The sequence below is a fragment of the Hippocampus guttulatus genome, chromosome 6 (assembly GCF_054856545.1).
Source record: "Hippocampus guttulatus isolate MCC_2025c chromosome 6, RoL_Hgut_1.0, whole genome shotgun sequence".
Lineage (NCBI taxonomy): Eukaryota > Metazoa > Chordata > Actinopteri > Syngnathiformes > Syngnathidae > Hippocampus > Hippocampus guttulatus.
This window is the reverse complement of record NC_141266.1, coordinates 3,630,475-3,656,257: the sequence shown is the minus strand read 5'-3', so window position 1 is coordinate 3,656,257 and position 25,783 is coordinate 3,630,475. Positions and strand designations below refer to the sequence as shown.

General features: G+C 41.6%; 1 protein-coding gene across 1 annotated transcript in view; it reads right to left on the bottom strand.

The window, feature by feature from the left end:
* The window catches only part of LOC147203323 (CUB and sushi domain-containing protein 3-like), a 299,067-nt gene that overhangs the window by 182,805 nt on the left and 90,479 nt on the right, over nucleotides 1-25,783 (bottom strand). Inside the window, exons 26-31 of the mRNA XM_086114399.1 lie at nucleotides 24,540-24,653; nucleotides 20,646-20,741; nucleotides 20,073-20,276; nucleotides 8,031-8,155; nucleotides 7,816-7,912; nucleotides 4,948-5,052 (exon numbers count right to left, since the gene is read on the bottom strand). Coding sequence (XP_085970525.1) covers nucleotides 4,948-5,052; nucleotides 7,816-7,912; nucleotides 8,031-8,155; nucleotides 20,073-20,276; nucleotides 20,646-20,741; nucleotides 24,540-24,653 — 741 coding nt within the window. The remainder of the gene's footprint in view (nucleotides 1-4,947; nucleotides 5,053-7,815; nucleotides 7,913-8,030; nucleotides 8,156-20,072; nucleotides 20,277-20,645; nucleotides 20,742-24,539; nucleotides 24,654-25,783) is intronic.

Here is a 25,783-nt window from a genome sequence, read left to right as displayed (position 1 = left end):
GTCATTCCAGAGAGAGGGACCAGCAACAGAAAAGGCTCGATCCCCTCTGAGCCTCAGTTTAGTTCTTGGTACTTCTAATAATGTCTGGTCCGCAGACCTTAGGCGCCGGGCAGGTGTGTAGGGGCGGATGAGCTCAGAGAGGTAAGGTGGCGCGAGATTATTCAGAGATTTGAAAACAAATAAGAGGCTCTTGAAAATAACTCTAAAATGTATGGGAGCCAGTGAAGGGATGCCAGAGTAGGAGTTATATGCTCCCTCTTACGAGTACCAGTCAAGAGGCGAGCAGCGGCATTCTGGACCAGCTGAAGGCGCTTAATGGAGGACTGGCTGACTCCAAAGTAAAGGGCATTGCAGTAATCGAGCCGGGATGTGACAAAGGCATGAAACCAGTTCAGGATGTACCCAGACTCTCGCCCAAAATCAGCTGGGATAGGCACCAACACACTTGCGACCCTTGTGAGGATAAGCAGGAGAGATTGGGTGGATGGATGATAATAATTCATTGAATTAATTATAACTTCAACTAACAGACTGATTTTATGCTGAATGGTCAGTAGCTAGAGAGGGGTTAGTGATGGTCGAGTGTTACGAATGGGACGGTCTGTAATATTACAGTGTTTTGACATAAATCATTCTTAATCAATATCTGGAAAGGCCCTATGACTGACTGGCAACCACTTCAAAGTGTATTCTGCCTTTTACCCAAAGTTACCCGCAATAAGCTCCAGGAACCCCCGTGACGCGGTTAAGGATAAGCGATGTTGAAAATAGATTGATGGAGGGAAACGCCCAGACATGATTAATTTAATCAAGACAACAGAGTACTGGTAGGCTATACATATAATTCTTCTTTACAACATTGCATATGTTGTTGAGAAACGAACATCCCATATACAGTAGTTGATGCTTCCCCTGGGTGTGAAAAATAGATTCATTATGCTGTCACATTATCTAGCTTATACAGAAATAACACTGGCCTCTGCACACTTCACTCAATAACACACAATGAGGGACTGCATTTGCGATATAAAGCATGATATTTCATGGAAGAATAAATACAATATAAGTCTGGCTTTAGGAGAGCTGCTGAAATGTTAGGGGAGGCTGAAGTGAAGGCCCCTAAAGTAATGAAATCAATAAATAAATTGTTTTCTCACCTACCTGGCTGTATCTCCTTAAAGTGGAGACCAAGTAAAAATGAATCAGGGAGTCAATGTTACACTCGTTTTGAGCATCCCAGTTTATGTCATCCATGCAGAGTAGGTAGCTGACCGTTATTCTACTTCTGAACCGATACTCACCACTACTTTTGGGTATGATATGACTGAGTGAGATCAGGCCGATGCAGAACATCAGTTCTCAACTCGAGAGGAGTCCATTCAATTTGAGAGGCGTTCATTACAGCCTCTGAAAAATGTAAATTAACTATTACTGTACTTAAATGAAACTACGGAAATTGAAAACAATGCATCAAAACAGAAAATCAAGCGAGGAAATCACAAAATAAATTCTATATCCCCCCCTACAGAATTTATTTTGTGATTTCCTCGCTTGATTTTAATAACCTTTAATAGTCTCACAATGGAGAAATTCCCACTTCACAGCAGCAAAGTTATGAGAGGAAGAAGTAGAAGAACAAAATAAATGGGAGCTGCTGGAAAGCTGCTGGAAAGGCAGCCACTCTCGCGGCGCCATCTTGAAGATTTCAGTCGTACTTCTTTATTCCTTTGTTGTGTACAGTGATCCCTCGCTATTTCGCGGTTCGTTTATCGTGGCTTCGGTGCATCGCGGACTTTTTCATTCATAATTTTTTTTTTCAGTGTCTAAGTGTTGTTTACTATGCGTGCTGTGTGTGTGCACTCTGCTCAAGCTCGGAGGGTCCACGTGGGGCGCGCGTGTGTGCTGCAAGCATGGGCCGCGCAGGTGAGTTTATGTGTGTTGCTGAGAGAAAGAGAAGGACAGAGAGAGGAGGCTTATAAGAACAAAAGCAGGTCTCTCTCATCCTTAATTGTCTTAATTGACTAATCATAAACATAATCATAAACACGTCTGATGCACAAGCTGGATCGCTGGCCTGTGTGTGTGGGGGGGGGGGAGACTTATAAGAACAAAAGCAGGTCTCTCCATCCTCAATTGTCTAAACAACCTTCATTGACTAATCATAAACACGTCTACTGCACTCAGTGGGATCGCTGGGCTGTGTGTGCGTGTGCGCGCGCGCTTTGCTCAAGTGCAAAGGCCCACGTGGGGCATTTTTTAAAAATATACCTGTATATGTTAATTAGTCGCTACTTCGCGGATATTCGTTTATCGCGGGTGGTTTTGGTCCCCATTAACCGCAATAAACGAGGGATTACTTTATTCACAAATGATGAAATCACAATATAAATTTTATTATTATAATAAATTTATTTGGTGATATCCTTGCTTGCTTTTCGGTTTTGATGTATTATTTTCAATTTTTGTAGTTTCATTGAAGTAATCGTTAGATTACGTTTTTCGGCGGCGGTCTTGAACGCCTCTTGAGTCGAACGGAAGAAAGCACGGAGACAGACAAAGACGTACCTGTATTTGTTGAGACTGCTTTTGAGAAAATTGAATGCTTTTAGGTGCGCCGAATCGTGCGGAAAATACAGTATATGACACAAAGTTGCATTTGTGGGACACACAAGGAAAATGTATCTATGTATGTGTGTGCTGTGTATTCTGTAAGCTAAATATTACATGGGCATTTGTACTTTTGTGTTGACTCACTATTTTCGTTCCAGGTTAACTTGGTGGCTCAATTTTCATTTGATATACTAACCCAATTTTGACATACAGTCTGGTTCTGCACCAGTCCTAATCCAGCTGCTAAACACCATCTGAGGCCATATAGCAAGATGGCCAACACAACTGCCACCACAGCAAGGTCCCAGCACTGAGCAGAGCTGGACAGCTAGGCAAGAAGGGGCCGGCACACTTCGGTGCTGCAGCCACAGGCGCCTGGTGAGGAACGGGCGCTGGGGCCAACTGGGAAGATGACCGGCCAATGGGAACGGGTCCCAACCAGGCTGCCGTGCACCCGTGCCGTGGCTTCGGAGGCGACTATTGCGCACCAACATTTTTTATTGGTTCTTCTTTGTTTGGGCTTCTTCCGCAAGGCGAACTAGCCATCAAATGATCCCAGGAGGACCAGAATGTTAGGACTGGTCACACTTGCTTCTTGGTTACCGATGCCAAACCCTAACCTCAATGTATCCAGCTGTCAAACTCCTGAAGTTTGCAGATGACACCGCAGTCAGGTAACTCACAACAGTGATGAGTCTTCATATAGACAGGAAGTGGAGAGGCTGGTGGTCTGGTGCAGAACAACTGGGAGATTAACACACTCAATACTGTAGCTATGATCATCGACTTCGGGAAGCTAACTTCGCCACAGTTGTACAAGCCCAGCAGAAGATGTAGTTCCTGCACCTGCTGAGGAAGCCCAGGCATGCGACAGGAGCTGTTGAGGCAGTTCTAAACAGCAGTCATTGAATAAGTCCTGTGTTAATTCATCACAATCTGGTTTGGTACCACCTCAAAGAAGGAGCACAATCTGACCACAACGGACAGTTATGACTCCAGAGAAGATTACTGATACCTATCAACCCAGTGCTGTGTTCATTCATCACAGTCTGGTTTGGTGATACTTCAAAGAAGGAACAACATCTGACCACAATGGACAGTGATGGACTCCAGAGAAGATCACTGTTACACACCTACACATTCTTCAGGACTTTCACGTTGTAAGATCCAAAACAAGGGCAGGTAAAAATCTTCATGCTGGTCACCACTTCTGACTCGTTCCCACAAATACAGATGGCGCTATCAAACGAACTATGCACACTAAAACCAGCAGTATGATTCTTCAACCGACCAATCACGGCTGACCTGTTTTCTGAAGCTGAGCCATGATTGGTCATGACCTGAGCCATGAGCAACTGTGATGTCATTTTCAGTCGACAGCAAGTGGCAAGATGGACAAAAACGGGTGGATTTTACTCGTTAACTCCAACATATGCAATATTAATCAGAATGTCATGTTTAGACTAGTGGGGCTCCATAGAACATCTGCTTGTCAGGAACATTTTGGGGTTGCTTTCAGTCTTTTCACACTTTTTCAACACTTACCATATTTAATGTATTTGTAAACACATTGTGAAAATTACAGGGTATTTTGTATTAAAATAAACAAAATGTACATTCTTCATGATATGCACCCACCCGTCATTGTCATTTGGGAATGATGAGCCAGTTTGCTTCCAGATCACTACACCAAGGAGCCCTTGACCGTTCCAGGGAATGGTTGTTTCAAAGCACTGTCTAACACTGACTATTTTTTTACTTGTTTTTTTTATTTAAAATTTTAAAACATCAATCGATCCATTTCAATAGCATTGTCCCATTAAGGTTGTGAGTGAGCTTGAGTCGATCCCAGTCGAATTCGCGGTGAGAAGCAGGGTGTGGTCTAGACTAGTTGCCAGCTAATTGCAAGACATATAAATAAATAACCATTCAAAGGTCTTTCACAATGCTGACATACATTTTCGGAGAAAAATGGAAAAGGAAAAACTACTGGAAGTGCCTGAAGACAATCCACACAAGCACAGGAAGAAAATACAAACACCGCACAGGAGGGCCAAAATTCTAATTCAGAGCCTTTTGGTTGTGAGCACTTGTGTGAACCAAGACATGTTGTGCTGCCCCAACCTAAAACATTATCAATCATTTCTAAAGGTTTACTCGAAAATATATTCAGAACTGCTTTGCCAAAAGGCCAGCCTAAGTAGATGGAATACCTCACTTATTCAACTACAGTATTGTCACTCAGATTAATCGTTGCATTTTTATTTGTCTTTTCCAAGAGAAGAGCCAAGTGACAAACAACATGACAGGTTTCAGACAAGTTGTTTCTTCTCATACCTGTGTACTCCAAATGGAAGCCAGCAGCCGAGACACTGATGTCAGACTGAAAGGTCAGGTAGAGGTTGTTTGATGTGCTGTTCAGTAGTTGAGGAATCGTCGTGCCTGTATTATGGAGGATAAAGTTCAAGCTTCAGCATTCCATATGTCCATTCCCTATTTAGATCCACCTAAACCATACGGACACTTGTTACTCATACTGCAAGGGAAAAACAACTGTTAATTGATTTTATAGAGTCTTCAACTTTCAACATGAAAAGGAAAAAAGGTGAATTTTCTTTCTCTTCTTTATATTTATTCATTTACAGTCATACCTTGGTTTTCGACCATAATCCTTTCCAGAAGGCTGTTAGAAAACCGATTTGTTCGAAAACCGAAACCATGTTTTCCATTATAATCAATGTAATAAATGTTAATCCGTTCCAAGTCTAGAAAACATTTTTAAAAACTATTTTACACCATACAATGTACAGTATACAGATGTAATAAGAGAGCAGGTAATATGTAAAATACTGTACAAACATTTTGTATGTTTTATTTTGACCAATTTTAACATACACATTAACATTGTAACATAAAAATTCCAGTAACATCTCTCTCTCTCTCTCTCTCTCTCTGTCTCATCGTGGCAATGGTAGATGACATTATTTTACACCTTGAACTAATAAACCCTAAAGTCATGGCTGTAACTATGGACTCTCTCTCTGCAATCCTACGCTACGGTACGTGGTAACATTCCTCCATCCATTTTCTGAACCGCTTTATCCACACAAGTCCAGTCTCGCCCATATTAAAAGTTTGCTGGGTAAGATATTCCTGGGCCTTGATGAGATTTTCAAACTCAACTTTAAACTTTTTAGCAGCTTCCTTGTCTGAACTGGCTGCCTCCCCATGACGAATCAAGGAGTGTATCCCACTTCTTTTCCAAAACTTTTCAAACCATCCTCTGCTTGCTTTATATTAAAATCAAACTCTTCAGAAGCAATGCTAGGATAATTATATATATTTTTTTAATCAAATCTCCATACAATTGTCTTGCTTTGCCGCAAATTGTATATTGGCTAAGACTGTCCACTGCTTGCTGTTTATGAAAATCAGCAAAAGTTTCTCCACTTCCTCTAATATTTGTGACCTTTGTTTGCTAAACACACGAGATCCTTTAGCCACCACATCAGTGACTTTAAGATGGTCTTTCTTTTTTAGGATGCTGCTGATCGTCGATTTCGACATGCCGAACTCCTGAGCCAACACAAACACACACACACCTAATTCACATTTCGCTATCAAATCTTTGTTAAATGCAAGACTTTGCGCACTATTTTCACCATCTTTACTACAACCACTTGCTTTCTTTGGTGCCATGATTAGGGGCTGATACACAATGCAGAAATAACAGTCCGATTTGCGTTGATGTCAACAAACACGATGCATTAAAAAAAAATCTTTATTGAACACGTCCGCTCACATTGGACACTCTTTTTTTTTCAAATCTTTATTGAACATTCAAGTGTGCTCAATTTGGTAAAGAACCGATTTTCGGTCGTAATCCAAGGCATAAAAAACTCAAAATTTTTGCTTGAAAACCGATTTAGTCGAGACGTTCAAAAACCGAGGTTTGACTGTATTTATTTTTTGGGGGGTGGTGGTGATGGTATTGGTGGTGTACACACAAACACAATATAAACTATGTTGGAAATAGAATGGGTCCATTCTTAATTTCAACAGTGTATGTCAGTATTTGGTTGAAAAAAAGGCTAATGTGGGAGAACTTCCATTTTGAAACGCGCAGATGGAAACTAAAGATAATAGTAAGCATGTAAGTACACAACTTTATATTTCTCTGATGACCAACTGTTCAAAATGTTTTTGCCAGATCAAAGCTGATTACAATGAGAGCAATGACATTACAATTACAATGAGAGCAATTAGATCTGCAGCAACAGAGCCCACCCTTAAAAATATATTGACCCATTAATTAATTTAATTCTGATGAACAGTAACGGTGAAAAACATTTTCACTTTTGCAATTTAAAACCAAATCCCTAACTTCAAACACTGGCCTGTGTTCTTCCATTAGAACTTGAGGCAAGAGCACCTGTCATGTTTCTGTTTGTTTTTATTTCAGTCCCTGCGGAAGTGGAAGGAGTTCCCTCCAGCACAGCACCTGTCACAAATTAGAATCGGTGGACATCTATGCTGGCAGTCACCTGTTGGATTATTCGCCTTGCTCACTCCACAAATCCCAAGTGTTAGAATTTTGTACACGCTCTTGGTCACGTTCACAGTTCATGGTTTGTTCATCTTTGTACTTTTTGATCTCGCGTGTAAGTGTCATTTATGTTTCATTATTGTTTATGCTGTTTTTGTTCGTATAATTGGATTCATTGCAAGTGATTTTCCATTTATTTCTTACCTTGCCGGCTGCAAACGATTTATTTTATTTAGTCTATCCTGGCTCTCTGTTACCAGGGACTTTTATTGTACTTTGTCGGTTTTGCATTTTTCTGTAAGTACGTTTTTTTTTATTTTATTTTATTTTATTTTTATCCCTGTCTGCATCTGTGGGATCCCATCCTTATTAATTTGCACCCAAACCGGACAACACCATTGCCATTAGCAGGCGCTACAGAGAAATACTTCAATTCCACACTGGGGACAGAGAATTCTTTAAGAGGTTCTTTAAAGATGTGCGATAATTTTGTCGGGGACTACGTTCTTTTTCGTTTATTGATTGTTTTACACAGTGCGCTCAAACAGCACATGAAGTGTTATCTGCTCCATCACCATATTTGTGCTACCTCCAGGAACTTGTGAGCTCTGACTTGCAATTCCACATGCCACATAACATGCACTTGAATTTATTTTTACCTGAGTAGCTACCAAGCCTTGGAGAATTGCCATCGATTCCATCAAAAAAATCCAGAGAATCCCAATTGTGCTCTGTTGCAAAGGTCACGACTTGAATCTAGAAGAGGTGCAAACGGTACAGGCGTACCGATTATTCATAAGAGAAGGAAGGCCCTGCTTCTTAATCCAAAACACAAAGTGTCAAATGAATATCAAACAGGGAAAGGGGGTGTTACTTGGATGCCAGCTCCCTCTGGAACAGTTATTTTCCAGGCACAGTTCAAGTAGTTGGCATATGGGTCTGGGTATCCTGGAGAGAGAATAGTGCCTCTGCGGCCCGTCAGCACCCCTCCACAGGGAACTGAAAACAGTGAGACAGAAAGTGACAGAGACATAATTGTTGGAAGGAGGGGTGGTCTTAAATGGAGAATTTAAACCAACAGATGACGAATGATCTTAATGTAAGATGATTTAACCTGAACAGAAAATGAACTCGTTGTTGTTGTGGAAGGCTGTCTTTTATTTTGGGCAGTTTTTGAGCAGAATTGTATACCCTTACCCACATTATTTAATGCCAAGCAAAGTTTATGTGTCATCACAAAATTATGTGCTGCCGCATGCAAAAACAGTTCAGCTTTAACGTGAAAGTTTATCCCCTGCTGGAAGCATGAATCACCTTTTTTAACTGTGAATGCTATTTGTCTTCCCAGGGAATAATTTTACATAATCATAATGAAAATAAAAGAAAATGTTCTAAAAACAATAACACAGTCATTCTAAAAATGTACATTTGAGTAAGACTGCACACCATGCACTGCCTTAACACTGACATATTCAGCCTTACAAAAAAAAAACATGCACAGATCTTGAGTATGACTTTGTAATCGTATATTTAAAATTTCACACAGCCAATCAATCAAAAACCAATATTTGATAAATACCTACATATGTGCCTATTTAATTCAAGGCATGCCACAATTATGAAAACCTTTGCAAACTTTCAGTCAATCAATGTTGAGGGGCCAGAATTACTGGATTATAATGTTGGGCAGGATGTTAAACTGGTTGTCCCATATTCACCAGAAGACCAGGATAAATTGAGCCATCTCCCTTTTCTAAATTGGATAGCATTTTTAAATTGGTGTTTAAATCCATCTTTTTTTTTTCATATTAGGCAGCAGGCTAAGTAAAATTATTTTGTCAACAGCACTTTTTAATCGATGCCTTTGTTAAACCTCAGCAGGGTTACTTTAATGCACTTTATTTTGGGGCCAGCCAGTCCTCCCTCAAGATTCTACAGTTGGTCCAAAATGCTGCTGCTGGCCTTTTAACTGGTGCTTGTAGGAGGGACCAATTCTAACCGCTCTTCAATGGCTCCCTGTACATTTTACAGTTCATTTTCAAATTATTTTATTTGTTTTCAAAACTGTAAATGGTCTCACCCCAATTTACTGCTCTAAGGTCTGCACCTGCCCGGTGCCTCAGGACAAAGGATCAGACACTACTGAAGGTATGAGGGCTAAGCAGAGGCTCAGAGTGTACATGGCCTTTTACGTCGGTCCCTCTTCTTTGGAATGACATCCCACTGAGCATTATCCAAGCCCCTCTGTGTCCGTTTTAAAAAAAAACAACACATTTTTATTCTCTGGCTTTTGACTCAGATAATCTCCAATGTTTCAGTGTTTACGATGTTTGCTGTTTTTATGTTATTGATTTGTCAGTCTTTGTTATCCTATGACTATTTTTTACTCAATTTGCAGCACAGTGTAAGCAGTGTTCTTTGCTTTAGAGTGTTCTGTAAATATAGGTTAGTTGAGTTTTTTCCCTTCCTACATGTCATAGTCTTCCACCCGTAGATCTTTCAAAATGTCATTCCCATCGTCCATCCTTTTTCTTCCTCCCTCACTCCTCATACTACTTTTTTACAACTATTTGTCCCTTCTTTGCACCAATGTCACAACCTTACACCTTGACTGTGCATTCCATTTCTCCAGGTAGAATTGTCTAGGGAGGCATCAACCAACTTTACTTTTCTCACATCCTTGGCAGCTTTGTCAATGACTTCAGTGTGGGGGCTGAACATCTGTTCATTTTGGGCTCACACACAAGGGGCATAATGTCCAGATCAATTCATATTTTTTGAATGCGTTTATGTGATTTCACTGAAACATAAAAGCCAATCTTCTCAACCAAATGACCAGTTGTCAAAACACATTTACTAAATCTCGCCACAATTTGCCAATACCATAAACACATTTCACACGAAGACACAATTCACAAAACACAATCTTCCATTCTCATACCTCTAAACACTTTTTTCTTGCTAAAACACAAGTTGCAAAACAACTCTGCTCATATTCTCAAATGAAAGCTCATGTGATGCAAAATGCTTTCCACAGTCAGCAATATTTGAACAAGATGAACTTAACTGATGTCACTCATTACACACGACGACACAAAATTGAAGACACCTCTTGCTAATGCTGTGACCACATGTATAAAAGCAAGTTCAGAGTGCACAGTGTGCTGAACATTCCAAACAAACACTATAGATGAAGACAGAGTCAGGGGAAGAGGAATTTGAGCCAGTAGCCTACATTACTTCGGGATAATATTGTGCTACCTGATTGACTGCCGCTTCCCAGATGACTTCGGGCATCTAGGCGGGGGACACCTGAACCGGTTGCCAGTCAATTGCAGGCCACACAGAGACGAGCAACCATCCGCGCTCACACTCACACCTAGGGACAATTTAGAATGTTCAATCAGCCTGCCATGCATGTTTTTGGAATGTGGGAGGAAACCGGAGTACGCGGAGAAAACCCATGCAGGCCCGGGGAGAACATCCAAACTCTACACAGGGAGGCCGGAGCTGGAATTGAACCCGGCACTGTGAGGTCCACGCGCTAACCGCTGGACCACCGGGCCGCCCTGTAAGCTACCAGGAGAAAAGAAAAAAGAGATATATTACACAGTATAAAACTACTCCAAACACAAATCAGTATCCTGACGACAGAATTCAGGTTAGTATCATTTTTAGTAGCTGACAAGAAATTCATTATTCTATTGTTGGGAGAAATTATCATTGGCTGTAGTATCATTTTTAGTAGTTGACAAGAAATTCATTATTCTATTGTTGGGAGAAATTATCATTGGCTGCACAGGACTAACGTCTTGCAACTTAGCTAGCAATGGCATTTATCTCTATGTGTAAACAAAATCAAACAAATGTAGCCTCTATTGTTTTGTATGAAGCTCTGCTGTTAGCCAATAATGTGCATCAAGCCGTGATGGCATTACTTGTCCCATTTAACATATCCACATGCACTCTTGCCACAATCTCTTTTTTTTTTTTTTTACCTCTGCACTGTGAGGTCGATGCGCTAAGCACGGGACCACCGGGCCACACTTTTACATTTTCACAGAGGGTATTACAGTTGGACACAATTACCTCATGAGTACCTTTTTCTGGTTGAGGCTGGTTTCAATTTGCAGAAAAACCAATAGGCAAATAGGCCGCAACGTCATTCTTGGCCATCGGGGGCCTGGGGGTTGGGGGGGGGGGGGGGGGTAATATTACTCTCTAAGCAGTCCATGGGTTCAGAGGGGCTTGTTCACGCATGCTGTCCTTGGGTCTTACAACACCCAACGTCTCCTCACCTTCCTAGCGGAACTAAGAGACATCCTCCTGGACTGCCAACAACACCATCCTGTGTGTTTGTGAACATTTGGAAAGAAATCCACTTCCACAGAACAAAATCAGAAAGTGATTCACCACCATCAGTAATCCATTTTTAAATGTCATTCTGCCACCCTAGTCCACTTTGCTGAAACCCTATAGAGCAGGGGTGTCAAACTCATGAAGTGATGAACTCTTCAATCCGTTCACCATGGAAGAACTCTTGGAAGCCATGAAATACCTAAAACCTGGCAAAGCAGCAGGACTCGATGGTATTACAACAGAAATAATTCAGCACTTCGGTACAAAGACCAGATCATGGATACTCGCTCTCTTCAACAACTGTGCAGCAAGCCTAAAGATCCCGAAGATATGGCGAAGAGCAAGCCCTGCTAAAACCTGGTAAAGACCCAGAGAATAAAAAAAGCTATCGTCCTATTTCGCTCCTATGCATCCTCTACAAATTATATGAACGAATGATATTGGCCCGAATGTACCCTACAGTGGAACAACAACTATCGCCAGACCAGGCTGGATTTCATCCAGGGCGATCATGCTGTAGCCAAATATTAAACCTCACTCAGTAAATCGAGGATGGTTTTGAGGCCAAGCAAATTACTGGTGCAGCTTTTGTAGACCTGACTGCTGCATACAACACAGAATTCTTCTCCTGAAACTTGCCAAAGCTGTTCATAATACAACGATTGTGAAAATCATACAATCACTGCTTACAGACGCTTCTTTGTAGAAATAAGATAAGATAAGATATCCTTTATTTGTCCCACACTGGGGAAATTTACAGCCTCCAGCAGCAAGAATGTAGGCAGAAAGAAGAAGAAAAAAAAACAAACAAACACCGTTCAATTAAGTGCAATATAAATACAAAATGGATAAATCGCAGTGCTATTTACAGTTGTTTTCCACATCATTTAATTATTAAATATTATTGTTGCTATTTTTTATTCAGCAGCCTGACAGCAGTTGGTAGGAACGAGCGTCGGTATCTCTCCTTGCAGCGCGGGTGTAACAGTCTCTAGCTGAAGGAGCTACCTAGTGCTGTCAGGGCGGGCTGGTGAGGGTGGGAGGGACTGTCCATCATAGCTTTTAGCTTAGTTAGCATCCTTCTGTTGCCCACCTCCTCCAGAGTGTCAAGGGAGCAGCCCAGGACAGAACTGGCCTTCCTGACCAGTCGCTCCAGTCTCTTTCTGTCCCGGGCTGAGATGCTGCCTGACCAGCAGACAATGCCATAATGGATGGCCGAGGCCACCACCGAGTTATAGAAAGTCTTAAGGAGCGACTTTTTAACATTTACACAAATGACCAGCCAGAGTTTGAAAACATCCGAAGATTTATATATGCCGATGATTTGTGTATTGCCACCCAATCGTGCTCAATTGAAACCACCGAAAGGAGACTATCAGCTGCTCTTCAACATCTAACAGAGTATTATAAACAAAACTCACTTAATGCCAATCCAGGAAAGACGCAGGTGTGTGTATTCCACCTAAATAACCACCAGGCAAATAGAAAATTAAGCATCCACTGGAATAATGAGAGACTTGAGCATGTTGACTATCCCGTCTATCTTGGAGTCACATTAGATCGAACGCTCTCCTTCTCAGAACATGTAAGGAAACTCAAGTCAAAAGTCGCCACAAGAAACAACCTCTTAGCTAAACTTGCTAACTCTAACTGGGGAACAGATCCTAAAACTCTGAGAACAACAGCTCTAGCACTATGCTACTCTACTGCTGAATATTGTTCAGCAGCATGGGCAAGATCGTGTCATGCTCACAAAATGCCTGAGCTGAACAACACATGCAGAATAATTACTGGCACACTAAAACCAACACCACTGCCAGCACTCTACAGATTGGCGGGCATCGCACCACCACACATACGTAGAGACATTCATGCAAGGACACAAAAGCATAGTCAAGAAAATGACACAAGACACCCCCTCTACGGTCATAGTGACTCAATAAGAAGACTGAAGTCCAGAAAGAGCTTTATGACCGTCCAAAGTTTAGATCCTGAGCAGTCAACAAACCACAGGCTCGAAGAACGGAGAGAATGGGACAGCTCTGCACTAAATGGTGCAATCCAAAGCCCAAACGAACATCTTCCAAGTGGAACTGCCCTCTCAAGAAAGAACTGGGTGACATTAAATAGAGCAAGAACCAGAGTAGGCAAGACTGGGAACAACACCTATAAATGGGGACTCTCACTCAGCAGTGAGTGGCCGTGTGGCCACCCAGTACAAACAATGGAGCACATTCTTCGGGATTGTGAACTGGGGCCCACCTACACAGATCAAGACCTCTTAGACACTAGTGATGCTGCCAAGCAATGGATCCAGTACTGGCGCGACAAGATATGATGATGAACACACCTGATTCAAATTATCAGATCATCAGCAAGCTATGCGGAAGCCTGACATTGAGCCTGTTCATTTGAATCAGGTGTGTTGCAACAGGGAGACTTGGAAAACATACAGGACAGCGGCCCTCCAGGACCTGAGTTTGACACCTATGCTATGAAAGTTTTATGACAGACAACCATACACTAGAGCAGTGGTTCTTAACCTTGTTAGAGGTACCGAACTCAACCAGTTCATATGCACATTCACCGAACCCCTCATTAGTAAAATATAAAAATACAGTCATACCTCGGTTTTCGACCATAATCCGTTCCAGAAGGCTGTTCAAAAATATATTCACTACACTTAGTGTAGTGAATGTGATTTTTATAATTATTTTTTAATTCTCAGCCAATACCTACAGTATAACATAAAGATATGCGGATTCTTATCACTCTTCCTTTCCAAATGTTTTTTTCTAGAACTACAGCTCTATGAATCTTACATGACCTCTTAAGTGTCTTATGCATTCCTGCGCGTTACTCTCAGTACCTGCGGGATAAATACTAAAGGCAACAAGCACACTTGACATATTCCTATTGCCCCTTGGGTCCCATTTCAGAACAGGTTAACTGGAGGTTTTATGAGTTTTTAAAAAATATCTAATGTACACTCCTAACAAAAAAAAAATGCAGATGTATTTCATGGAAACACTTGGCTTGAACAGGTGCTTTGAGTCCCCTGAGCTGTCACTTCATGTAATTTGTAGAGCGAGATTAGAAATCATGAGGCTCATAAAAGCATGAGCTCCCCACCCATCTCAATCTGCAACAAGCACATAATTCAGAGTTACCACGGGAAGACAAGCATGAGGACTTCACATTATGAAACATTGTTTGCACTGTTTGATATTTGATGTGTCTTCATTGTGATTTTTAATTAGATATTTCTATCAAGATATAAATTATGACTGTCTACAACAGGGGTCGCCAACGTGGTGCCCGCGGGCATCAGGTAGCCCATGAGGACCACACCAATAGCCCGCCAGTGCTTGGATTGTGATTTGCTCGTAGAAATTATGATTTAATAATGCTAACACTGGCAGTATTGTGAGACAACTTTAAGATGATCAGAGCCTGAAAATTAAAATCATTAAGTATTAAAAATAACACATTCTAATATTATTAAATGTAATTTGTACAAATGTTATTTCATTTTCATATTTATTTGGCCAGCTGTCTAAGGTGAAAGAAGCTGGATTTAGCAACGGCACCAATTTGCCGGTCAAGTTTGAAATCACTGTCCAGTTTAAGGCCCAAGTTTGAGACTGTTGACTTAAGATAAGGAGACAGGGGGCCCAAGTCTGCAGGATGGAATGTACAAGGGCCACTGGGACCAAACAGTATCACCTCTGTTTCATTCATTCATTGAAATTCAAGAAATTTTGTGCCATCCAGGTTTTGATTTCTTCCAGGCAGGACAGAAGTGGCCTTAACGAGAAGGCGTCTTTTTTGCTTAGTGGGACATAGATCTGGCAGTCATCTGCATAGCAGTGGAAGGGAATACCATGTTTCCTTAAGATGGAACCCAGTGGGAGCAGATACAGCGAGAACAGCAGAGGCCCCAGACTTGAGCCCTGTGGAACACCACATGACAGGGGAGCAGTGCGTGACTCAGAGCAGCCAAGGCTGACACCAAATGTTCTGTCAGCTAAATAGGACCTAAACCACTCAAGAGCACTACCGCCAATGCCCACCAAGTGCTGTAAACGAGTCAGCAGAATACTGTGATCCACTGTATCAAATGCTGCAGTTAAGTCCAATAAAACTAGACACACGTGGTCTCCAGTGTCATTTGCCAGGAGGATGTCATTAGAAACGCGTAACAGGGCTGACTCCGTGCTACACATCGTCTTGAAACCTGACTGGAAGACCTCCAAGATGTTATGTTCATCCAAGAAAAGTTTCAACTGCATGTGCACCACTTTTTCCAGAATTTTTGAAATGGAAGGCAGTTTGGAAATGGGCCTGAAACTTGACAGCACATCTGGATCAAGACCAGGTTTCTTGATCAAGGGTTGGACCACGGCATGTTTAAACTGTTGGGGAACTATACCAGAAGTGAGGCTGCTGTTGATGATGTCCAAGACCGATGCACCAACACTCGGGAGAACCTCCTGAAGGAAATGCGGGGGAAGGGAGTCACAGGGGGAGCCAGATGGCTTCGTCTGGCGAACTACATGCTCCAAAAGCGTCAAGGACACAGTCTCAAAAGAATTTAGCACAGCTGAACACGGAACATGGACAGAGGGGTCGGGTGCGGTATTTGAGACCGGAGTTCTAGCTGTAGAGACCTTATCATTGAAGAACTCAAGAAATCTGTTGCACATCTCGGGTGAAGAATCCAATCAAGTAGGCAGAGGAGGTTTGAGTACAGAATCTATCGTTTTAAATAGTGCACGTGGGTTGTGACGGTTCGCTTGAATAAGGTCCGACAGATATTCTCTTTTGGCCTCTTTTACTGTGAGCTGGTAGTTATGCCAGCAGTCTTTCCAAATTTGATAAGAGACCTGCAATTTGTCTTTTTTCCACTTGCGTTCGGCTTTGCGACACCCCTGCCTAGCTGCGCGAGTTTTGTCGTTAAACCAAGGCTTGGGTTTAGGTTTTGGGATCACAGTTTTTGAAGGAGCCACCAAATCCAGGATGGCACGGCATGATGAATTGAACCAAGAGGTGAGTTCCTCTGTGTAGACGAGGGTACGCAAAGGTTATTGAAGGCATCAGAGAACCGACTCGCAGTGCACGTGTGCACATTTTCAGCATGACGTCTATGATCCACTGGTGAAAGGACACTTTGATCCTCTCCTCTTTCATCTAGAACTGCTTCAGACAACAAAGTGTATGCAGAAAAGTGGTGAAGATTGCACGACTGTCTGTGTCCTATGTGTTGTGTTGTGTTAATTTTGTTATTTTGACTTCAAAATGGCGCCGCGAGAGTGGCTGCCTTTCCAGCAGCTCCTATCTTTTGTTGTTCTACTTCTTCGTTTCATAACTTTGCTGCTGTGAATTGGGAATTTCTCCATTGCGAGACTAATAAAGGTTTTCTTATCTTATGATACACCCAACAGGAAGTCGGCCATTTTGACTTTATTTTGGACTTGGGTGCCATTTTTGCCCTTTTGTAGAGGTCAGATATTACCAAATTTCTCAGGGAAGAATTTATCCACTTGTCTTAACACTTTGGGTTTATCAGCAACATTTATTGGAAGCTCATTATTTCATTTTAGTCCCCTGCCGTGGTGATGTGCCAGATGCAAAGAAAAATGACCCTTTTTCCGAAGATTTAAAACAGTGGTGTCAAACATACGGCCCGCGGGTCAGAACCGGCCCCCAAAGAGGTTCAATCAGGCCCGCAGGATAATTTAAAAATGAAAAACTGCATAAAAGACACGGAATGAATACTGTATTTGTAATACGGTGCAATACATGGAGTGTCCACTAGGGGACACACTGTTTTGATCAGAGTAGAAGACAACATTGTTTTGATCAGAGAAGAAAACAACAGCAGTCTCAGTCTGTCATCGAGACAGACCCAAAACAGCAGACGCTATCAAGGACATGTGAATACTTTATTCTTTACACATTTAATAACACTCTCCTTAGGTTGTAAGGTGTAGGCAGGGATTAAATTTTGATTTTATATGCACATGTGTGAATGGTTTCAACATTCCTTTCTTGATAAATCTCGTTTAATCTTAAAGTGCATTACTATTTTTTCAACATCAATTACTTGTTCTGAGTTTTGTGCCTTTGTCCAATCAGTCAGATCAGTTGCAATGTGTATATGTGAACGATAAAAGTAAATTGCACATGTGTCTAAGGAAATCTAAGGTGTTTTACAAAACATGAAATGTTTTGTAAAAGATATTTTTATTAAATTTCAAAATTTTCCGAATGTTCTTGTGCTTCGTTAGACCAAAACAAAAGAAAGAAATGCTATGTTGGTTATTTATAGCAGAGTATGGTATCATTTTAATGGTCCGGCCCACTTGACATCTACCGAGGCCGTATGTGGCCCACAATGTGAAATGAGTTTGACACCCCTGGTTTAAACCTTGGTGCTAACTCATGAAATGTTATACACATATCGGGCCTGGCAAGAACATGTTTTTTTGAGGGTTGTTGTGTTATTCTTACATTATCATATAAAAATAATTCCTAATGCCCAAATGCGGGAACACACATTAGGGCCGAATCTGATCTCAAGCTAAATCTAATCTGTTTAAAATGGTACTGCATACTGCAGTGCTTCCCTTATGTGGCTGTCAATTTCGACAATCCTTGAAGACTCAAGGTCTCCTGTACTCAGAGACAGGGAAATTTCCCTGGCTGGCACAATGCCAGACTTTTCATCCACATGTCCCCCATTCAGTCTCAGTGTCCTTGTCAGATGTAATGTACGTCCCGCTGAATGCATTTGTTTTGGTAACAGTGGGTGCTGACATAGCATGTAAATCATAGGCATAGTGTGACTATGTCATGCCAAACAAACATCAGACACCCATGTTGGTTCTCTTAGTTAACCATGCCTTCACATGAATATACTGAGGCTATTCATGACAGCATCCCTGGATTAGTTCGTTTTCTTATTCAAAGGTACACTATCACATTTTATATCGTTTCATAACCAAATAGTCTTTTTTATTGTCATTTCCTATTTTAAGATAAGAAAACATTTATTTGTCTCACAATGGAGACATTTTGCAAATGATCTTTTCTGTGTGTACACAGACTATGGAAAGACTAACATGAGGGTGAATGGATGACCTCCAGTTTCATTTAACTGCGCGCTTGCGCAAAACATAAAGCTCTTGATCTTCCGACCAAACCAGAAATCAGTCCATTCTTTGAAATACTGTTCTGGAATAAATCTGAAACAGCTCCTGACAACCGTAGAAAACGAATTAAACAAATTAAAAAACTGGTTCGACAGAAATAAATTGTCACTTAACCTGAAAAAATCGAAGTTAATTGTTTTTGGCACAAGACCAATCAAACACCAAGCTAAAATTATGGTAAACTCAATTGAGATAGAAAGAGCGGATGAAACCAAGTTTCTCGGATTAGTAATAGACTCAAAACTATGTTGGAAGCCACATATTGATAACGTAAAAAGAAAAATAGCCAAAACCGTAGGGATCCTCTACAAAACCAAGGAAGTGCTAAATAAGAGATCTTTGTACACATTATACACTTCATTATTATTACCATATATGACCTACTGTGTGGAAATATGGGGAAATGCCTGAAAAACAAACACACTCCCTATTCTCAACCTACAAAAAAAAGCAATTCGAATCATTAATAGATCAAAATATACGGAACCCACAAATCCACTATTTATCAAATTAAATACGATGAAATTTTATGACCTGGTTGACTTTAAAATCGCCCAATTAATGTACAAAGCACACAATAACCTGCTCTGCCAAAACATTCAGAAGTTTTTCGAAATTCGAGAAAGCAGCTATGATTTAAGAGGTACCAACTTATTCAAAAAACTCAAAACAAGAACAAACATCAAGCAAAGAAGTGTATCTATCAAAGGTGTTAATCTGTGGAATAATCTCGAAACGGACCTGAAAATGAGTAAATCGCTTGCTGAGTTCAAAAACAAATTCAAAAAAATAGTACAAACAACCTACATCAATCAGAGTTAAAATGATACATTCAAAACATTAAATATAATGATAAATCAGAACTAAGTTGATAAATAGAGAAAGGTATATAAATATCCATTATGAATACAAGAGAAAATTGACACAAGAGTGTCAGGGTGTGGAAGTATATAATCCCGATACAAACCAAAAGTTGTAAAAATATCACGGTTAAGGGTAAAGTATGAGCCTTAATGGAGACTTCTTTCTTCTTACTTTTTTCTTTTCTGATTGATATAAAAATGATTTATTAGATACAATCACATAACGGGGTAGGACTAGATAAGTTTTTTACTTCTTCCTACTCCCTTGAACATAATAACTGTGTTGTATGAAGATTGATTTCTTTCTTTTTTTTATCTACCTTATTTTCTGTCAAATTATTACTGTATATATGTTTTATGTTCAATAAACAAACAAACAAACAAACAAATAGGTGACAGACATTATCTTGTGTAACACACTGGATCCATTGGTGTTCGACTGTGGAGAGGGAATCAAAAGTGGCAGGTAAGGCTACTTACCAACACATGTGGGCACAGTGCCGTTCCACTGGGCCAGAGCATTAGGCACAGTCTCACACTTGATGGCACTGGCACCATGCAGCAGATAGCCTGGATTGCACTCAAAAAGGACGACCATACTCGTGCCAAATTCGTTCCCGACACGCTTCCCAAATCGGGGCTCTGGGACCGAACTACACTGAGAGGAACTTGTCCTGGGGACGGCTAGGAATGAGAGAAAAGAGGGAGTAGACAAGGACAGCAGTGGGAGAGTGGCGAGTAGGCATGATAGACGGAGAGAAAATGAGGGGAAGAGACGAGACAGATAAAGGAGGCAGAGGGGAATGGTTAGAACATGATGAGTCTCCTCTCGTGTCATGCATTATTGTTTTCCGGTCTGCCTGGATAAGCAGCACTTTGACTGCACACCATTCTGCTATGGGGTGCTCTGCCACACATAATGACAGAATGACTGCCTCGTTAAAGTACATTTACAAAACAATCTGACAAAACAATTCAACTCATTGGACCTTCAGGCTTAATCAAGACAGCCAATGTCAAAATCAGTCAATCTTTTCTGAATAGAAACCTTACCTTGGTAAACAAAATGAAACCCTTTTGCCGTGTCAGTTCCGTTTGAGCTAAACTTCAGTGTTACCTTGTTTCCTGAGCTCAAAGGGAGCGTCTCCCCTGAAATGTAACAGCAAATGAGACATAGTCAACATTATTTCAACACAATGTAAAAACACCCTATTGTGCTGTCATGTTTATGCTCTCAGCTGGGTGGAAAAAAAAGTGTGGTTTTCAATATGATTTACACTTACGATTTCATTTAAAAAAGCAATAATAATAATAATAATCCATCCATCCATCCATTTTCCGAACCGCTTGATCCTCACTAGGGTCGCGGGGGGTGCTGGAGCCTATCCCAGCTGTCTTCGGGCAGTAGGCGGGGGACACCCTGAATCGGTTGCCAGCCAATCGCAGGGCACACAGAGACGAACAACCATCCACGCTCACATTCACACCTAGGGACAATTTAGAGCGTTCAATCAGCCTGCCACGCATGTTTTTTTTTGGAATGTGGGAGGAAACCGGAGTACCCGGAGAAAACCCACGCAGGCCCGGGGAGAACATGCAAACTCCACACAGGGAGGCCGGAGCTGGAATCGAACCCGGTACCTCTGCACTGTGAAGTCGACGTGCTAACCACTGGACTACCGGCCCGCCTGTAATAATAATAATAAAGACATAAATATATACTGTATATTTTTAAACTGTTGTCAATCGGAGAAAAAAAAGAGGATTGAGAATTATTTTCTATTATTGTCCCTTCAACAATGTTTGGAATCGATGGACAACAATGGGATTCAAGACTTTATTAAATTTCCATGATTACTTGTTTTGTTTTATTCCTGTGCTTTAACTGGAACTACCAGAGCCATCGAAGACTTTGATTTGGCAAAAACCTGCTTACATTGATGAACCATGCTGAACCGTTTTCCTAGCCTTTTGACTTTTCCTGTCACACATTGCTAGCTAACTAGCTAACTATCAAGTTAGCTAGATAGACAGATAGATGCATAGAAATATAGTTAAAATTCCCATGCTACAATTTTATTGGATTAAAAATATAAAAATATTCATTTCAATATAAATCCTCTCGCACCCCTGAGACTGCCACAACCAGCGGGGCACTGATTTTTGATAAAAGCTGGTAGTCACCATTGACTATGCATGTATATCAGAGGCGATTGCTCTAAGACTGCAAGGGAAGATAAGCTTCCCCTAAAATGTCAAAAAGTAAGTGATCAAATATATGTGTGTACGTACAATTGTGTGGACATGTCATTGACTAAATATGCGCTACAACGCGCTCAACCTTTGTTCCGAATCAGCTTCTTATTACTGGTTACGACACGACTCTTCTCATTCATTCCCACAGCTTCACTGTGCTTGAAACTGTGTGGACGCTAAGTGTCGACCGCACGGACGCTGGGCGTCAAGAGAGTTCAGTGTAGGTTGTCTCAATGCACTGAAATGAGACGAGTCATTGGATAAATGCTGGTTTTGTCCCGCCCATTGGACGCTCAGCGTCTCTGGGAGTCTATGGACAGTGGGCGTTTATAGGATGGACGGGAAGCTCAGCTTTTCTGCATGATGATTGGATGATCTCTCTGAGGCTGAATCTCTTTTTGATTGACAGCGAAATGAGCCAATCACCGATCTTATGGTGAAGGCATCCTTTTCATTTATTTGAAAAGGAAGGAAGAGCAAAATTCACGTATAAATAAACGGACGCATTTTATGATGTAGGCCAAAATTGAGCTTCCCCTCCCCTCCTTGACAGACCAGCATCCGCCACTGGTGTGTGTGTGTGTGTGTATATATATATAGATATATATATATATATAAGACCCGGGCAATAAACAGCTATGCCCTGCCAGTTTATCTGCCCTGCCAGTGATCAGATACCCTGCGGGAATAATAAGGTGCCCAAAGGAAGAGATTCAGACCACGGACGTTAAGACCCGAAAGCTCCTAACCATGCATGGAGGGTTCCATCCCAAATCCAGCACCCTGAGACTGTACGCAAGCCGAAAGGAAGGAGGACTAGTGAGTGTGAGAGCCACTGTCCAGGATGAAACATCCAAGCTCCATGAATACATCAAGGAGAAGGCTCCAACGGATGACGTACTCAGAGAATGTCTGAGACAATGGGGAACAGAGGATGAGGCGCTGGAAGAGGGACCATCATGGGAGGACAAGCCCCTACACGGGATGCACCACCGGACCATAACTGAAGTGGCTGATCTCAAGAAGTCCTATCAGTGGCTAGAGAGGGCTGGCCTGAAGGACAGCACAGAGGCACTCATCCTGGCTGCTCAGGAGCAGGCCCTGAGCACCAGAGCCATTGAGGCCCAGGTATACCACACCAGACAAGACCCAAGGTATAGGTTGTGCAAAGAGGCACCTGAGACGATCCAACACATAACTGCAGGGTGTAAGATGCTGGCAGGGAAAGCCTACATGCAACGCCATAACCAGGTGGCTGAGATAGTCTACCGAAACATCTGTGCGGAGTATGGACTGGAAACCCCAAGGTCAAAATGGGAAACACCTCAGAAGGTGGTAGAGAATGACAGAGCGAAGATCCTGTGGGACTTCCAGATCCAGACTGACAAGATGGTAATAGCGAACCAAACAGATATCGTGATCATAGATAAAGGGCAGAGGAAAGCCGTTGTAGTGGATGTAGCGGTCCCAAGTGATGGAAACATCAGAAAGAAGGAACACGAGAAACTCGAGAAATACCAAGGGCTCAGAGAGGAGCTGGAGAGAGCCTGGAAGGTAAAGGTGACAGTCGTGCCTGTGGTGGTCGGAGCACTCGGGGCAGTGACCCCCAAACTAGATGAGTGGTTGCAACAGATCCCGGGAACAACATCGGACATCTCAGTCCAGAAATGTGCAGTGCTGGGAACAGCAAGGATACTGCGCAGAACCCTCAAGCTTCCTGGCCTCTGGTAGAGGACCCAAGCAGAATGAGGGACGGACACCACCTGAAGGGTGGGACGAGGATTTTTTTGTTTTATAAACACTCTATATATATATATATATAAATATATATATATATATCCAGTAGAGAAGGCATTACATCTGCTTTTAAAATATTGGAGAGGATGAGTCTGACGTTGAACAGTGGCTGCATTGCTTGGCTGCCAACGAGAGCTGACAAGTAGTTCCCCACATTCCATAATATATCATAAGATATCGGCTGTTAGATGTGATGTGTGTCCAGTCCAGATAGACGAAATCAATAAGCAAATGTTGTGCTTGTTGACATAATTAAACCATGGAACCACGTGCTGAGGGGTGTGTTCGGGAGGTGTTGTTTCATGTGCCGGACTCCTGGTTTACTCCCTCGTCTTGTGAAGTGACGTTCAATAAAATTGTGTTTCCTTTCCTTCAGCATCACATGAATATATTTATAACACAAGCAGTGCAATCGCCATCAGGGACAATAAGCGTGCCACCACCTGTTTCTCATTCAGTGATCGTAAATAATTTACATAAAAGACACAAAATAGTTTTAATGAACAAAATATCTTCATGAACCACCCAAACAACGAGTAATAATCATTTTAGGTGATTACATTATTGTCAGAGCACAACAGAACGCAGGGCTCTGGCAGATCAAGGAGTTTAGAATTCTGGTAGCCCGGGAGAAGTATAACTGGAGTTGGAGCTGTTTCAGGGTCTTCTTTTTGCTTATCTGGTTAAAATTATGTGAGGTGTGCCGATTAACTCTTGACCAAAAAGAAAGAGTTAGATTCACAAGATTTTTGATACCTTTGCTGCTACAAAACACACACACACACACACACACACACACACACACACACACACACACACACACACACACACAAACATGCGCGCACCCAGACAGGCGCACTATAATGGTCTTCAAAATGTATTGTGTATTTTCACCTGAATGGGATCCATAAATTGATGAGAGAAGCGATGAATCTGTAGAGGATCCGTCATAGATCTCAACAACATCACTGGCTAGTGTATGAAACACCACAAACTGCCCAAACAACACTGCAAGCAAAACAAGTAAATGAAGAACACGTGAAAATTAAATATACACTGTAAATTAAAACCAATTTCATCAATAATTCCACATCATGAAAAATTACAGAGGTTTAGGAGTGGTCCTACATGTAAATACATAAACTACAAACATATTTTTATTGATTTATTTTTAAAAATCTCTCACATAGATCTTGTTAACACTTTTTTTTTTTTTGCTGAGTTTTGAGCCTAATTATTGTTTACCATGAAAGATTCTGCTTTTGTTCCATACAGGATGTTGGTTGTGTTGAAATTGTTTGAGGACAGGGGAATGCCGCGACCCTCGAGAGGATCAAGCGGTACGGAAGACAGGGGAATGTCACTAGCATCTTGTTTATAATGTGAAATGAAGGGATAAAAGGATGATTTACAATTGTTTAAAGGCAATTCAGCCTGGGTAGACCAAACAACTGTGGACATTTAATAAACCAGTGGTCCCCAACCACAGACAGAGTAAAGTAAAAAAAAAGAAAAAAGATAGTGCTCGGACTATTGCCTGATGTTTCTGCAAGACGGCTCTCGACATTTGTTGTGTCCAAACTGTCCTCTGAGCGCCACTTTGACAGTAATATACTTTAATTGACTAAACCCATTAAAACTACATCTATGATACAGCCATCCATCCATCCATTTTCTCATCTGCTTATCCTCACAATAGTCATGGGTGTGCTGAAGCCTATCCCAGCTGTCTTCGGGCAGGAGGCAGGGTACACCTTGAACCGGTTGCACCAATCGTAGGGCACACATAAACAAACAACCATTCGTGCTCACAATCACACCTAGGCATAATTTAGAGTGTTCCTTGAACCTGCCCTGCATATTTTTGGAATGTGGGAAGAAACCAGAGTACCCGGAGAAAAGCCACGGGGAGAACATCCAAACGCCACACAGGAAGGCCGAAGCAGGAATCTAATCCTGCATCTCTGCACTGTGAGACAAACATGCGAACCAGTCGCCCACGTGCCGCCTATAAAACAAATAATGTTTTTTTTTTTTTTAATGCCCACATTCCTCCTTTCTCCTAAATTTTGCGGATGACAAGTAGTTAGTGAAGAGATCAGCCCATGCCCTGAGCAGCATCTGCTGAATCACATCTT